The sequence below is a fragment of the Scleropages formosus genome, chromosome 18 (genome assembly GCF_900964775.1).
Source record: "Scleropages formosus chromosome 18, fSclFor1.1, whole genome shotgun sequence".
Classification (NCBI taxonomy): Eukaryota; Metazoa; Chordata; class Actinopteri; order Osteoglossiformes; family Osteoglossidae; genus Scleropages; species Scleropages formosus.
The window spans coordinates 14,625,030-14,641,427 of record NC_041823.1 but is presented as its reverse complement, the minus strand read 5'-3'; the positions used below and the strand labels follow the sequence as shown (position 1 = coordinate 14,641,427).

The 16,398-nt window shown below is 41.4% G+C and overlaps 1 protein-coding gene across 1 annotated transcript; it reads left to right on the top strand.

Annotated features, from left to right (window-relative positions):
• The first annotated feature begins 5,437 nt into the window (after nt 1-5,437).
• Nucleotides 5,438-13,762, top strand: LOC108931169 (H-2 class II histocompatibility antigen, E-S beta chain-like). Its single transcript, XM_018746789.1, has 6 exons — nt 5,438-5,532; nt 8,332-8,601; nt 9,370-9,651; nt 12,405-12,518; nt 13,021-13,051; nt 13,241-13,762. Exons 1-5 carry the CDS (start codon nt 5,478-5,480, stop codon nt 13,044-13,046), a joined length of 747 nt encoding a protein of 248 aa, XP_018602305.1. The 5' UTR covers nt 5,438-5,477; the 3' UTR covers nt 13,047-13,051; nt 13,241-13,762.
• The last annotated feature ends 2,636 nt before the right edge of the window (nt 13,763-16,398 follow it).

Below are 16,398 nucleotides of genomic sequence, written 5' to 3'. Positions count from 1 at the left end.
AGAACATATGCAGGATGACTCAAACAAAGATATATAAGCTCTCATCATAAACAGAGCACTAGATGTGAGTAGTCTTTTGGGAGGAAAGTGTAAGACTCAGCAAAGACCAGTATTCAGTTCTCTACTTTTACAGCAGTGGCTGACTGTGAACCCAGAACATGTGTTACGGTCCATTTCTGGAGCTGGAAGCCCAGACAGGGAGTGGCAACCATGGATGTGACAGATACAGACTTAGCAATGTTTATGGATCTATTTAAAAAATTAGATTTTTTTATGTCATGCAATCATGTTGATGGGGTGCGGTGGCATAGTTGGTTGGGCCAGCTCCTGTTCTCCAGTGGGTCTGGGGTTCAAGTCCCGCTTGGGGTGCCTTGTGACGGACTGGCGTCCCGTCCTGGGTGTGTCCCCTCCCCCTCCGGCCTTATGCCCTGCGTTGCTGGGTAGGCTCCGGTTCCCCGTGACCCCGTATGGGACAAGCAGTTTGGAAAGTGTGTGTGTGTATAATCATGTTGAGCTACTTGGTGTGCAGTTTTGAAAATGCATACTATTTTCAACAGGGGGCAGGCAGTGTAGTGATTTGAGCTGCTACCTCCAGACTCAGATGGCAGAATGGAATGCCACCTCCTAATGTAACATCCTTGAGCAAGGTACCTACTCCGAAATTGCTTCAGTAAAAACAATCAAGCAAAGAAATACACACACACACACTTTCTGAATCTCTTGTCCCGTATGGGGTCACAGGGAACCAGAGCCTAACCCAGCAACTCAGGGCGTAAAGCCAGAAGGGGAGGGGACACACCCAGGACAGGACACCAGTCTGGTGCAAGGCACCCCAAGCAGGACTCAAACCCCAGACCCAACAGAGAACAGGACCTGGTCCAACCCACTGCGCCACTGCACCTTTGAGCAAAGAAATACACACACACGCACACGCACGGACGCGCACGCACTCACACAAATTTTCAGAACCGCTTGTCCCCTACGGGGTCACGGGGAACCAGAGCCTACCCGGTAACACAGGGCGTAAGGCCGGAGGGGGAGGGGACACACCCAGGACAGGACGCCAGTCCGTCGCAAGGCACCCCAAGTGGGACTCAAACCCCAGACCCACTGGAGAGCAGGACCCAGCCCAACCCACTGCGCCACTGCACCCCCTGAGCAAAGAAATAGTCAATAGTAAATAGTTGTTAACACCAAAAATTGCTATGGAGAAAATTGTTAGCCAAATGAATAAGTGTAAATACTTCAAAGTATATGTTAAATGACAGGAATTTGCATCAGTACTCCTTTAGGACACAGGCACTAAAATCTTAGTCTTGTGGTCTATAGTAGGGTTTTTCAACTACTTTCTCACGACAGCAGATCACACACACACAGTTTCTGAACCGCTTGTCCCATACGGGGTCACGGGGAACCGGAGTCTAGCCGGCAACTCAGGGCGTAAGGCTGGAGGGGGAGGGGACACACCCAGGACGGGACGCCGGTCCGTCGCAAGGCACCCCAAGGGAGACTTGAACCCCAGACCCACCAGAGAGGAGGACCCGGTCCAGACAGCAGATCATCAACTGTAAAATGTAGGGAGGGCAATTTTTTTTGGGTAAATCTCAGACCTCAGGGCTTCCATGTGAACTAGTAAAACAAGAGTAAATAGCATACTGCATATCAAAGCAAATGTGGATGATGTGTATTATTCGCATTATAAACACCATTTCATAACATATATGAATTAAATGCACAAAAAAAATCTTGACAATTTTACCAAGGGATGTCCTTTACTTTAAGAGCATAACAATTGGCTGGACTGTTTTGTCCTTGATATTTTGCATTTTGTTACTTTATATAATCACATTAATTAAATTCGCTTTTCATTTTAAGAGAGCAGGACATGTTCACTGGAGCAAGTTACAAAATGATCCTATCTGAGTTGACATACATTTACTGTATTCATTTAGCAGACGTTTTTCTTCAAAGTGACTTCCAGTGAATTCTATATAGTGTTATCAGTCCACACCTTATTCACCGTGGTGACTTACACTGCTAAATACACTACTTACACTAGGTCACTCATCCATACATCAGTGGAACACACTCTCTCTGTCACTCACACACTGTGGGGGAACCTGAACACCATGTCTTTGGGAGAAAACCCACCAGAACATGAAAACTCCATGCAGACTGAGCAGGGATCAAACCCACATCTTCTTCCAAAAGCCAGGTGCTGTGAGCCAGCAGCTACTCGCTGTGCCACCATGCCTCCTCACAGAACTTCATATTTTTTCTTTACTTTTGATTTATCTTGTTTATATAAGGTAAAAATCTAACAAACACTGCTTTGTCTATTTAACTAATGACTAAAATTTTACTTAGTGTGGCACACACCGAGATGAGAGAAGCACAACACCTGGGAGAGCTCCACAAAACTGGCACCTTCAGCACCAGGAGCTGTCCCCATTCTTTACACCTGCAGCTCATTCCCAGTTGGAATAAAGCGAGCAGAGTGCGATGAAGAAGGGTAGTTGGATTTGAAAGCTTCTCCAGTGAATGTCTGCTCTCACAGCACAAACCCTTCTCTGACATAAAAAGCATCAGCAGCCTGCCCGGGTACAACAGAGATGTGACTGAATCGGACGAGTGCCTGCTGACCTGGTGAGACAGCCTGGCCATACTGGTTACCAGAGGCTGACTGCTGGTCCCCTTTTCTCCCACCCCTAGAGGGATTAAAAGAACTGTGTGCTGTTGACTCAGGAATGTGCCTTAGTTCTCATATTTCAGTTGTAAAACTTGACTTGCATGTATACGACATAGCTGTTTTTGCAGAAATTTACTAACTAAAGTGGGGGGTGCGGTGGCGCAGTGGGTTGGACCACAGTCCTGCTCTCCGGTGGGTCTGGGGTTCAAGTCCCGCTTGGGGTGCCTTGCGGCGGACTGGCGTCCCGTCCTGGGTGTGTCCCCTTCCCCCTCCGGCCTTACGCCCTGTGTTGCCGGGTAGGCTCTGGTTCCCCGTGACCCCGTAAGGGACAAGCGGTTCTGAAAATGTGTGTGTGTGTGTACTAACTAAAGTGTGGAATAGTCAAGCTTCAGAGAACACATGTCAGAAGCACCCAATCAGAATCAGGAAATGCAGGGCAAAGAGGAAAAGCCATTTCCTATATGACTCTATCTTTAATGTCAAAACCAGATGAAGAGTTGGATAAAAATTATTTAAAAGCCAGACTTGGTTTATAGGCCTCAAACTGAGGAGCTCTGACTGCAGCATTTATAGCTTTTTTGGAAACCATCTGTTAAATAAACATTGATCTTGGCGACTTCACTATAAAACTGTTGTTTGAAACTGCAAAAATAAGTTAATCACAGTAAAACTTGTCTTATCAATAGAAGTGCCAAAAGCTTTTAGAATGCTAATGTATAAACATGCTAGTTTGATGAAAACAAACCACTGTATGAAATCGCTTGTCCTGAATGAGGTTGTGGCAAACCAGAGCCTAACATGGCAACACAGGGCACAGGGCTGGAGGGGGAGGGGACATACCCAGGAGGGGATGCCGGTCTGTCACAGGGCACCCCAAGTGGAACTCAAACCTCAGACTCACCAGTAAGCAGGCACAGGCCAAGGCTAAACCCACTGCGCCACTGCGTCACTGCACCACCCTACCCCCCTGTTGGAAACAAGCAGCTAAAAGAAAATATTAGGCCTACAAATTCATTGCTTTTAGCTGGAGTAAGAATATATAAAGCCATTGAAATTAGTATATACAGTACATAAGTATGCACACACACACACTTTCAGAACCGCTTGTCCCATACAGGGTCGCGGGAAACCGGAGCCTAACCTGGCAACACAGGGCGTAAGGCCGGAGGGGGAGGGGACACACCCTGGATGGGACGCCAGTCCATCGCAAGGCACCCCAAGCGGGACTCGAACCCCAGACCCACTGGAGAGCAGGACCCTGGGCCAACCCACTGCGCCACCGCACCCCCTTTGTACGTAAGTATGCATCCAGTCAAAATTTTTAAACACACAGCTCTTTCGTCTGTACATACATTAATTTCAAGCATTTTAATTTATCAATATCACCATTCTTGTGTACACAGTGTGAGGGGTTGAACGGTACAACCCAGGGCAGGAGGCATAAAGGCTTGTCCCTGCCCTAACTGAACTGACTGAGAGCTAAGAACACTTACTGACCCAAAGGAAGACCTGCAAATTTATGCTGTCCTGGCAAATTAATCCCACCCTGCGACCGCTTCCCCCACACCTCACATTCTCACCAAAACCTCTCTATAATTTTTTTTTCCAGTTGTCAAAAATCATTAAAAATACCACAATAAGTGGTATTACATCAAGAGATCTGTAAGGAAAAAACATATTTTGGGAGTTCAGAATTATACATATCAATACTGTATAATATATTCTTTCTATTTTAGAATTCAACTTTGGCTCTACCTATAGGGCTGCCCCCCCCTTCCCTAAATTCATAATGAGGACTTGGCTACAGTCTGCTTGTTGGCTGAGAATGACTTTTGATTTTTGTGTGTGTGTGTGTGTGTGTGTGTGTGTGTGTGTGCGCGCGCGCATACGCGTAGTCTGTTTCCCAGATTGCGTTTAACAGGCGGTAACGTCTAGTCTCCTATCATCTCCAAACCTCATCGGCCCATCAGGAAAAGTGCCGAACCTCCCCCAGCATGCCATATCATAAACATCCAATAGCCAAACTGCCAAAATTTTTCCCATCCAGCGTAATCTGTACCGTCACACCGTCTACTTGCACGTTAGGGTTGGACCAGCATCACTAACCACTAAATCGTTTTGGACAAGCATTTACATTTATTGATAATACTATAGTGAATGAATGAAAAAAGTAACAGTAAGACAAGCTACAAATAATATTTCTTATAACAATATCATAGAATACGTTGGTGTTGTCATTTTCATGCATAAAATAAAGTTTATCGGTTTTAGGGCGGCTGCTCCATCCATATCTCCATGATTAAAACGTCGTCGACGTACCCCCACCAACAAGTTGGTTTGAGCGGGGCTGACTCCAGCGCTTTCTCTTCGAAATCTTCCATGAACATGTTGGCAGCAGCTCGACTTCCGAAGAATATTCGGGACCCTATCGGTTTTTCATTAATTTTTGGTGACAAGTTTAGTTTTTCGTTCAGCTGTTGATTATATTGTTGCCTCATAATTAGATCCTCTCGCAATGGTAAATCGACTAATCTAATGGCGAGTAATAAGTATGCAATAAAACAGCAAGAAATTAGTCTTCAGTTATTCTCTGTACCATCAACTAAAAACTTCAAATATTACGCTCATGATAAAACTGCCTTAGAAACAAATGACGTTTTGTAGTTGTCAGCGGTGATTGGTCCGTTTTGTGATTTCGATTGCCTTATAGACGCAGTCCGACTTCTTCCTCCTCACTTTGAGGAGAATAATAATCATTTTGCAGTACGTCTGCGCTGGAAGCTCAGACATGTCACAGTTTTATTCTTTTGCGCTCATTGTATTGCCCTTTCTGTCTGGACTTGGTAAGTAACTGCTATGCAAATATGTATAAGCTAACATACGTGCAGGTTACATTTTAAAATATGTAGATCCTGAGCTCTGTCTGACTGTGTGTGTATGAAAATTTCTCATCTCATGAAGTATGTATATATATGTATAGTGCAGATCTTGCTTGCAAGAAGTAGTGAATAGTTTATGCGGCTGCACGAGAGAAGAAAAGCAACCGCGCTCTATTATATCTATAAAATATGTAGGAGTTCAGGCAGTGCTGTATATCTGTTAGAGTTAGGCTGAATGTGTAGTCAGTATATAGAGTTGACTTGAAGTAGAGTCATTATACGTTTAGGTTGAATAATCCAAATAAGACAAAAAAAGCTTGTTCCAAGCTTGGTCCAAGGGAAGGGACTGATCAGTCTGATGTTTCATATAACAATAATCAGTTAAAACATTATGACATTTGTCATAACACTGGATGCAATATTTTTAATAAAGGGAAACAGATAATTTACCAACAATATAATGATGTTAATGAAATATAAAAATGAATTAGATGTACGTTTCACCCCTGTTCAGTGTGTCAGTTTTCTGCCACAGTCCAAAGAAGTGTTTCAGCTGAATAGGTTACACTAACCCTTAGTGCCTTTGGCTACCCTTTGACAGAACATCCTCTCCTCTGGTGTGTACCTGGATTAACCTCCCAAATCAGTGTCTCTTGCTGAACTGGGAAATCAAGTTACCACACAGCAACAATGCCATTGTTACCTGTAAACTGATTTAGAAGTCCTATTTAATCTAGAATGCCTAGAAGGGGTGGGCAGCCACTGGCATTAAGACCCCCGCAGGTTTTTTTCTTCCTTGACTTTCAGTTGGGAGTTTTTTGTTCCTTTCCTCTGTGGCCAATAGGCATACTTCTAGCTTTATAAAAGCGTTGATAATGTATTATGCTAGTTCTGTTGTTTCTTTCTTTCTTTGTCTGATGTATTTGTTTCTTTGCTCTATACCTGTGTTCAAGTGCTCTATAAAAATGAATTGAATTGAATTAAATTAAATGTTTGAATTGTGTATGATGTTTAGGGTAAAAAAATCATGTCAGAGCTGCAGTTAAGCTGAAATACCTTGCCCTATCTCTGGACATGGTTCTTTACTATGCCTTGTTATTTAAAATGTGTTCAAAATGTCCAGGTGAGTGCACAAGCTGGTCTGGCTCACCAGATGTAGAGGGCTGGGAAGAGAGAATCCGTCTGCTGTACCACACTCTTCCCATCTCAAAAGCCCTGCTGTCAGCTCCCTACATGTGGAGTTGTCCAGTTTATTCATTTATCAAATGCTTTTCTCCATAGCAATGTACAAGTAAGGGTAATCAAATGTGAAATTTAGCAATAGAGGGATATAGGTAGAGACATGCCATCGTCAAAGTACAGTCACTGAAGTACTTCTGGAGCACATTACAGATTGATCTGCAGATAGAACTGATGAGGAGCCCCTCATCCAAGTTACATTCAACTTCCTGACTTATTGAGTAATAAACCAACTCTCGGTCCGAAATAAGTCTGTAAATAGGGGACCAACTGACAAACTATTATTGTAAAGTACATTCATTATTGGAATGAATTTGCCACTTCATAAAATTAGAGACCAAGAGGGTCACTGAGAACATCAGTTTCAATGTTTTTCATGCCAAGTTTTTGACATGCCTGCCTAAGACCACTTCATGTACAAATAAATTTATGTAGAAATCTAAAGTTATCTTATTATAATTCTGGTAAATTATTAGCATTGTGATAATTTGAATATTTAAATTATAGCCATATTTATTTTATGTGAATTTTATTTATTAACTTTTCTGTTTTGTCACATAAGGATGTGAGTCTAACTTAGCGTTTCGAGTTGCTTCAGGGCGCCCCCTAGGAGTGCGAGCCGGAATTGTGTGACGGGACTCGGGTGAGCGCTAAATCTGTGGGTTATAGTGTTCACATGCGGTCTTTCGCGGGAAGGAACTAAAAGGAAGAAAGTTTAGGAAAATACATTTTTATTCACTCTCCCTTTTATTTCATCCATTTATAATACTGTAAAAGATTTAATTTTGGATGTGGTGACACTAGGAGACTGTTGACTAGTAGTGGTGCACATGTGTGCACGATGATGAGCGTTTTCTCTCCTCGGGGCTTGGCAGGACTTTGTACATGTGCACTGAGGTGCATCAGCCAGTCTTCTTATTTCACACGTGTTGCATCCAGTAAAGACTTTGAACTTCAAGGTGTTAGAAACCAGCCTGAACAGGTATCGTTATTATTTTCTGGAGTCCTAGCCTAGGCGAACCCTAGGAACGCTCGGTTACAAATACTACAGTGGAGAGTGCCAGCAGAGCAGGAGTAATGCAGCGTATTCGGATATCAGCCTGGTGTCTACATTTCTCATATTTTACATATTTGCACTCGCGCCACAAAAATTATGAGCTCACGTGACAAGTGAAGTGTGTAAACGCGCAGAAAGCCTGAAAGGAGTAAAGTTGAGTGTTCGTTCAGTGTTTGCGTGTGCGAGTAAATTAGACGAGTTCGGTACTCGGGTAACTCGGTACATCACTTTTTGAATATTTATTTTGCGTTCCTGTTCTGTTTGTTTTCGTCTGTATTTTCCACTGCCTACGTACGTTTCTGCTTATTTTGGTTTACACGTGCTACTTGGCTAGAAAGAGTGGGGTAAAGTCACACGTGTCGAACTTCTTCTTTAAGTTACACTCGTATAACGAGTTAAGTATTTCTAAACTATTACAACAGTCTATTAAAAGCTAGTTAAAATGTATTTGTTTATTTTTTAAACAGATGGCTATTTTTACCATATGCAAAGGGAATGTCGGTACAGCTCCGGGGACCTGAAAGACCTTGAGTTTATCGACAGATACATTTTTAACAAAGTGGAGTATAAGAAATACAACAGCACTACGAACAAGTTTATTGGCTACACGGAATTTGGAGTGAAAAACGCAGAGAGACACAATAAAGAGGGAGCGAACGACCAAGAGCACACCAACCTGGATGCGACCTGCAGGCCCAATGCTGAGCAGTACTTTAAGAAGATACTTTGGCATACAGGTGAGTAGTTCCACACTGTATAAAAACAAAACACAAATTAACTTATACTAAATATTCCTCAGTTAAAATAATTTATATGCACTGTGTGTATATTTTTTCTTCCTTTTGATTTCCAGAAAGTTGAGAGATTTCTGTTGCAGTTTGTCACAGGTGTCAAACTGTCCCATATTTGCATTGTTTGGATATGGGCATACTGTATGTGCATACTATATTTATATGATATATAGAAATGGAAATATATAATATAGCAGTAGAGGTAAGGAAACCACACACACACAGTATGAAGCCGTTTGTTCCAAGCGGGGTTGCGGCAAACCAGAGCCTAACCCAGCAACACAGGGGACACACCCAGGACAGGACGCCAGTCCGTCACAAGGCACCCCAAGCAGGACTTGAACCCCAGACCCCCCAGAAAGCAGGAGCTGGTCAAACCCACTGTGACACCACACCCCCAATAAGGCAACGGATACCTAGGAATAGGAAGTAGGATACAGCAAAGTCTCTTATAAGGCTCTCTTTATGGGTTTCTTCATTCAGTTGAACTGTGGAGTAGTAGGTAGATGTACTGGTTAGAGCCACCACTTTTCAACTTGAAAGACCCAGGTTTGAATCCCACCTCAATTTCTATAATACCTTTGACCAGCATATTTATCCTAAATTGCCCAGTTTTATAAATTGGTAAATTATTATAGGTAGCATAAAATAGTAAGTTGCTTTGGAAAAAGACAACAGGTAAATAAATGTAAATTATTTTCTTTTCTATTTCAGTTCAACCCTCAGTGAAGGTTTTATCTGTGAAATCTGGCAGTCAGAGACACTCCACCATGCTGGTGTGCAGTGCGTATGACTTCTATCCAGAGGGAATCAAACTGACTTGGCTGAGAGATGGGAAGGAGGTGAAGACTGATGTGACTTCCACTGAAGAGCTCTATAATGGAAACTGGTACCATCAGATACACTCTTACCTGGAGCTCACACCCAAATCTGGAGAGACCATCGCCTGCAAGGTGGAGCACAGCAGCTTTTCTGAGCCCAAGATCTTCAAATGGGGTGATTAATTATGTTGAAGATGTTATATTGTATTTTTAAGATTTGACCACATAGACAGAAGTGTCATGTCAATTGAGCATCCTACCCTTACAATTGTGAGATATTGAGCTTAGGAATCTTACGGGGGTACATTCATTTGTTTTTTGAGTATTCATGCTTGCCACACATTTGAACAAATGGACAAGACTTTAATTGTGTTTTGTCATACGAGTTTATTTATTCAGTTTCTAACATTTGCTTTGCTGCTTTGAAAACAGCATATGCAGTGTAAATTATGGAAAAATGAATTATCAAAACATAGTTAAAATGTTAATGAGTATGATTTTATTAGTAACAAAACAGCATGATGAATTAAAGCATTCATCCATTTTTAGAACCATTTTGTAAGAAGAGGTATATTTATAGCCATCAGTTAGTGGCTACAGCTGTAAATAATCAAAGACTCAGAATTTCAGATACAGTTAATTTATAAACCTGGACAGCTGTATGGAAAGATGCCTGCAGTATCTGTCCTCTTGTCCCCACATTGTGGAGTGACAGTTCTCCCTGTGTTAACAGGGGTTTTGTAAGATATTCCAGAGGCGTGCTATTACATATGACTCAAAATTTTTCTTGTGCGACATTGAACTTGAGATATGTATGTTTCTATGATGAGCGTGCCCTGTACCACCCCGAGCTCTGTGTTTCTTAGGCTCGTCTCTATATCATCTCAGCTATAAATGGATAGACAGTTGCTAAAAATGGATGGAATAGTAGTAACACAGTCATTGATTTGTGCAAAAAAAAGACAGCTTGACAAATTATGTGCACAGAAATTTATTATTGCTACTTAAATATAGTTTTGTAGTTTCACAACTATAAAGCTTGCCGTTAAGCTTGAGTGTATCAATGAAATGTACTGCTTTTGCAAAATGACAAGTACTGTCAGTGCTAATTTTAATAGTGAATGAATTGCTTTGTGTGTGGTAGAGAAAACTCTTACAGTAAGTGGATAATAAACATAATGATTAAGAATGGCTGCACTTGTCCATTTAAAAATGATGGCTGCAGTTCATGTTGAAATCTACCTAACTGTTTACAGACAGGGTGGTGTGGTGATGCAGTGGGCTTGGCCAGTACCCGATGGGTGGTGGGTCTGGGGTTCAAGCCCTGCTTGGGATGCCTTGTGGTGGACTGGAGTCCTGTCTAGGGTGTGTCCTCTCCCCCTTCGGCCTTGCGCCCTGTGTTGCTGGGTAGGCTCTGGCTTGCCACGACCCTGCTTGGGATAAGCAGTTATTGCCAGTGTGTGTGTTTGCAGACAGTGGTTGATACATATAATAAGAAGTGTTATAGTTCTGTGCACATGTGGATTTGTTTTATAAAACCCCCACAAGTCAAAAGTCTGCAAACAGTTTTTTTTTTCCCTGTAAATTACATGCTTTAAATTTCAGTAGGAAATCACTCAGTGTCTTCCCAGTTCTTCTGTGGTGATTCTAAAAGATTTGCACTCTTCCCGGATTTTTTTCAGTCTTCTCTCAGTTCCCCCACCCATCCAAGATGTGTGAAATTGCTTAGGTAAACTTAACTTCTGTCAGCTACTGTATCTGCAGTATTGTGATAGTTGTTTTTTATTTCTTTTTCCCACTATTCCATCCAATATTACTGACCACCAAGAATGTAATAAGAACAATGCTAAAGTCTGGATTGTACACAAGTTTGAAAAGTTAATAATGGTGTTTATCGGCAAGTAGTTAGCAATCCAGGGGGGCGCGGGGGCACAGCAGTTTTGGCTGGGTCCTGCTCTCTGGTGGGTCTGGGGTTCAAGCCTTGCTTGGGATGCCTTGCAGTGGAATGGCGATCTGTCCTGGGTGTGTCCCCTCCCTCTCCAGCCTTGTGCTATCTGTTGCTGGGTTAGGCTCCGGTTCGCTGCGATCCCGCTCGGGACAAGTGGTTTCAGCCTGTGTGTGTAGTTAGTAATCAGCATAGTAGATCTAATAACATTAAACAATCACTGTTGGACAAAATGAGCACCATGTTTTACTCTCATAGTTTTTGCTATCATGTACATATACAACAGAAATTATGGCCATGATCAGGTCTGTACAACTGTCAGGTTATTTGTTTGAAAAATGTTCTCACGCTATTTATTTTTACACAGAGTTCCTGAAAATCACAGTGAAATGGGACAGTTCCTCAATAAATTTAAAACCTGAAAATACACACACACACACACACACACACACACACACACACACACACACATTTTCAGAACCGCTTGTCCCTTACGGGGTCACGGGGAACCGGAGCCTACCCGGCAACACAGGGCGTAAGGCCGGAGGGGGAAAGGGACACACCCAGGACGGGACGCCAGTCCGCCGCAAGGCACCCCAAGCGGGACTTGAACCCCAGACCCACCGGAGAGCAGGACTGCGGTCCAACCCACTGCGCCACCACACCCCCTCAACCTGAAAATAAAACATCCAAAATACTAAATTCAGCTCAGACACTCTGGATGCATTTATAAACACGTATATAAATATTTATCCCAGACCAAATTCAATTATTTTTAAAATGTGTTTATCTTATATGCAACCCACAAAATCTGAGCTTTTTGAAGTGCTGTACATCACTTAATTGTGAAGCCCACGTTTAAGATGAGGGTGTTTTGAATAAATCTTCTTTTAACTTTTTTCAGGTCAGTTTAATTAGGGACATTACAAGAAGTAAATTAGTCCTAATAAAAGTAACAGAATTACTCTTTATTCAATTTTCAGATCCCTCAATGTCTGATGGTGACAGAAACAAAGTGATCATTGGAACTTCTGGACTGGTTTTAGGCCTGATCCTCTCCCTTGCTGGAGTGATTTACTACAAAAAGAAATCAACAGGTGAGATTTGCTGTGGGATCTTAGAATTTTATGTTAGTATTCCTAGTTGTCAAAGGTTTATGGTTATAGATACATGACAAGAACAAATATACAGCGAGAAGCAAAAGTACTGGTACAGTGAAGTAAGAGTTGTTATTTTTGGTTCATAATCAAGAAATTAGTATTTTACATCAAAAGATGAATGTGAGGCTAAAATATGAAATGTAGAATTTTGGAACCATGTTGTGCTCCCTAAGCATAAATACTTGGACAAATAAATTTAAGGCAAGTTAAAGCTGAGTAAAGTTAGTATTTGGTTGCATACCCCTTACATGCAATTACTTATTTTGACTTTCTTCAAAGCAAGCACCAAAAGGTCATTCAGCATTTGAGTTATTAGTTATTCACTTATTAGTTATCATGCATTCTAATGAACACTGATGTCATGCAGACTATACATTTTGTAGTATGTTTTAATTTTTCTGTATTATTGTGCATATTTGATTTATTTATTGTTTTACAGGGAGAATCCTGGTACCAACAAGTTAATTTAGGTATGTTGTAGTTCTAATATGTTGGAGGTCTGTTTCTTCACTAATGGAACATTTGTCCTACATACCAAACTTATCTTTTATTTCTACTACAATATGTTGAATTCACAACCAGGAAATACACATAATTACACAATGTAATACCTGAAGGTTTCACTCCAAAAGTAACTCCTGTTCTCTTTCGTTTCATAGTTAACGCTCAACTGTCATATGGAGAGCAACTTCGTGGCACTCAGTTTGGGAAAAGACATCCTTCCTTTTAATTACTGTTTTTTAATGTGCTTTTTTTTTACTTTAAGCATGTTTGGAAATAATGAACTTTAAAATGTGTAAAAATAGTTCCAAAGCAATGTTCTGATATTTTCTTATACAGATTTATATTATAACTCAGGAAAGATTTTTTGGTCAGTGGATGGGATTACTCTGCTTTCATCGTGCTCATCTTTTTTCAAAGACACATTGAGTAACATTACTTTTAATACTGACGAATCATAGATGCTAACATGATTGAGTTGAAGTCTTATCTACTTGCTGTCCTTTTAATTTCAGTATGCTTTTTGTTATGTTATTGTGAAATCTATTGCTCGCATTTTGTCATTATTTTAAAATAGTCATTTAAAAGTTCAGCTCAATATTTTTACATAAAATAACAGACCATTATACTTAACTATACTGATGAACTGTATTAATGTAGTCATGTCCAGCCTTTACAAATACATGCAAAGAGACTTGTTTGTCATGGTAAGCTTAAAAAAATCACTGTCACACTGTCTGAAGCTGCTTGTCCCAGACGGGGTAACGGCGAACCGGAGCCTAACCCGGCGACACAGGGTACAAGGCTGGAGGGGAAGGGGACACACCCAGGATGGGATACCAGTCTGTTGCAAGGCACCCCAAGCAGGACTCGAACCCCAGACCCACCGGAGAACAGGACCCACCCAAACCCACTGTGCCACCGCACCCCCATAGCTTAAAAAATATTTTAGAATATTTTATTATTCCGTTGTCATATATTTTAACTGTGTCCTGTGAAATTACCCATAATCAATAACCTAAAGAATATGATCAGATTTAAAGTATGATGGGGCTCAGGGTGGTCTGTGGGCAAAACAGCATGAATAATTCTCTGATATTCCTGCAGTATTCCCATTTCACCATCATTTTAAGCAATTAACAAACATTGTTTATTGAATCAGGACAGTTTAAGTGCCTGTTTAAGAGAATATAAAAGCTGCTGAAACTATGAATATAATATATGAGTGATATAATATTTTCATACATAAAGTGCTTTGTATTGTAAGCACGAGTGGCACTAGAATGCTCAATAAAGTTAATAAATAAGTAAAAATCCTGATGTTTTCACAGTTCAATTAATATACTAGGGATAATGACATAGATGATTTTCTCTTTGAGAATGACCTTAGCAGGATTTAAAAAAAACAGCAAAATATGGAATTTTACATACGTAGGATGTGATATTTGTACAATCCATCAGTGTTCTTGTACCAGTCATTTTATAATTGAGAAGCACCTTTAGAAGTCACTAATGATCTTCTAAGTATTTGGTGAAAATCACTTTGTATCTGGTTTCTGTTCTGGTTCAACCTGATTGGATCGAATGGTTCACTGGAATCTGTCTGCATTTTGAACTGAACTTTTAACTTGAATTGTTTTAATTGAAAGGCTTCTGTATCTTAATAAATGTTTAAACACAGTTTGTGGTTTGTTTTGAGCACTTTTCTATTCATTGCGAATGTCTGCAACGTCTACAAGTGCTTGTCCCAAGCGGGGTTGTGGTGAACTGGAACCTACCCCAGCAACACAGGGTGCAAGGCTGAAGGGGGGGCGGACACACCCTGGACAGGATGCCAGTCCACTACAAGGCACCCCAAGCGGGGCTCAAACCCCAGACCCACTACACAGCAGGCAGAGGCCAAACCCACCACGCCACCACGCCCCCTGTTGTAAAATTAACATATATATATAAAAAAAGTGAAATTAGATAAATATGAAATATAAAGTAGGATATAGTCTCTTCACAGAGTCCCAGTATTATGGATTGATGAAAGTGCCAATGAGTTCTGTTCAACTTGTCCTGACTACTCATATGGTTTCCAAGACAATGTAGGAAGAGAAGCAGCTTGCCTTGTTTCATGCGTGTCTGGAGGATACAAATATGAGGAGAGGAATTCAAACTCCATGCATCAAGCTGGATTTGTACCCCACACTTTGAGGCACTGGCTTTACTATCTCTGTGGCTATGTCTCCATGCCACAATACTCTAGTTTTACAGAAAGTCAAACATCAAGAAAACTGATTAAAAGCTAAGAAAACAGGAAAAGGTTTGGAGATTGTGAATCCTATTTTATATATTCACTCTTGCCAACTTGTTGAAATAAATAAAAGCACACACACACACACACACACACACACACACACACACACACACATTTTCAGAACCGCTTGTCCCATACGGGGTCACGGGGGAACCGGAGCCTACCCGGTAACACAGGGCGTAAGGCCGGAGGGGGAGGGGACACACCCAGGACGGGACGCCAGTCCATCGCAGGGCACCCCAAGTGGGACTTGAACCCCAGACCCACCGGAGAGCAGGACCGTGGTCCAACCCACTGCGCCACCGCACCCCCTTACTAAATAAAAGCAAGCCTTTATAATAATGGTTTCCATCATAACACACCAATTATATTTGCATACCAATAAAATACATATATGGTAAATAACCCAAGGTGACTTAGAATCCTTGGTACATTATCCACAGCGAGTCACTCATCTGTACACTAAGTTGTACTTTGAAAAGGATTGTTTCTATACTGGGACTTACCTAAAATCAGATTTGATACATACATAGGATGAGACTCCCTAAGCACCTCACACCATCTTGAAATACAAAATGACTAACTGTAACACTATCCTAAATCTAACTTTGAAAAAAAAATCCAGAAGAGCTGGGTCTTGAAGTTTGATTTACAGAGAATCAGTGATGCTGTAGTTGAGATGACTGTGATACTCATTCTACAACCTGTGCAATTTTTTTTCACCATTTACACAGCTAAGCATAGTGACATAGGAAGGTTGTAGGGGTATGAAGTATGTAGGGGTGTGAAGTAAGGGCATCACAAGAAGTCTGCTGAAGAGTTAAAGGTATAGTGAACATGACATCATATGATCAGCGTAAGGGACAACGACCCGACTACAAGGTGAAGAAAAGAACAACCTCACTCTGAGTATCAAGAACAGAAAGGAGATTATTGTTGACTTCTGCAAAAACAGAGACATACACACCCCATCCCGCACTGATGACTTATCAGTGGAAATAGTCCGCAGCTTCA

Bases quoted from the DNA above. Each gene is read 5' to 3' on its own strand.
- LOC108931169 (XM_018746789.1), top strand. From the start codon at position 5,478: ATGTCACAGTTTTATTCTTTTGCGCTCATTGTATTGCCCTTTCTGTCT. The intron at 5,533-8,331 runs GTAAGTAACTGC...TTTTTTAAACAG, and splicing joins GCCCTTTCTGTCTGGACTTG to ATGGCTATTTTTACCATATG. The intron at 8,602-9,369 runs GTGAGTAGTTCC...TTTCTATTTCAG, and splicing joins GAAGATACTTTGGCATACAG to TTCAACCCTCAGTGAAGGTT.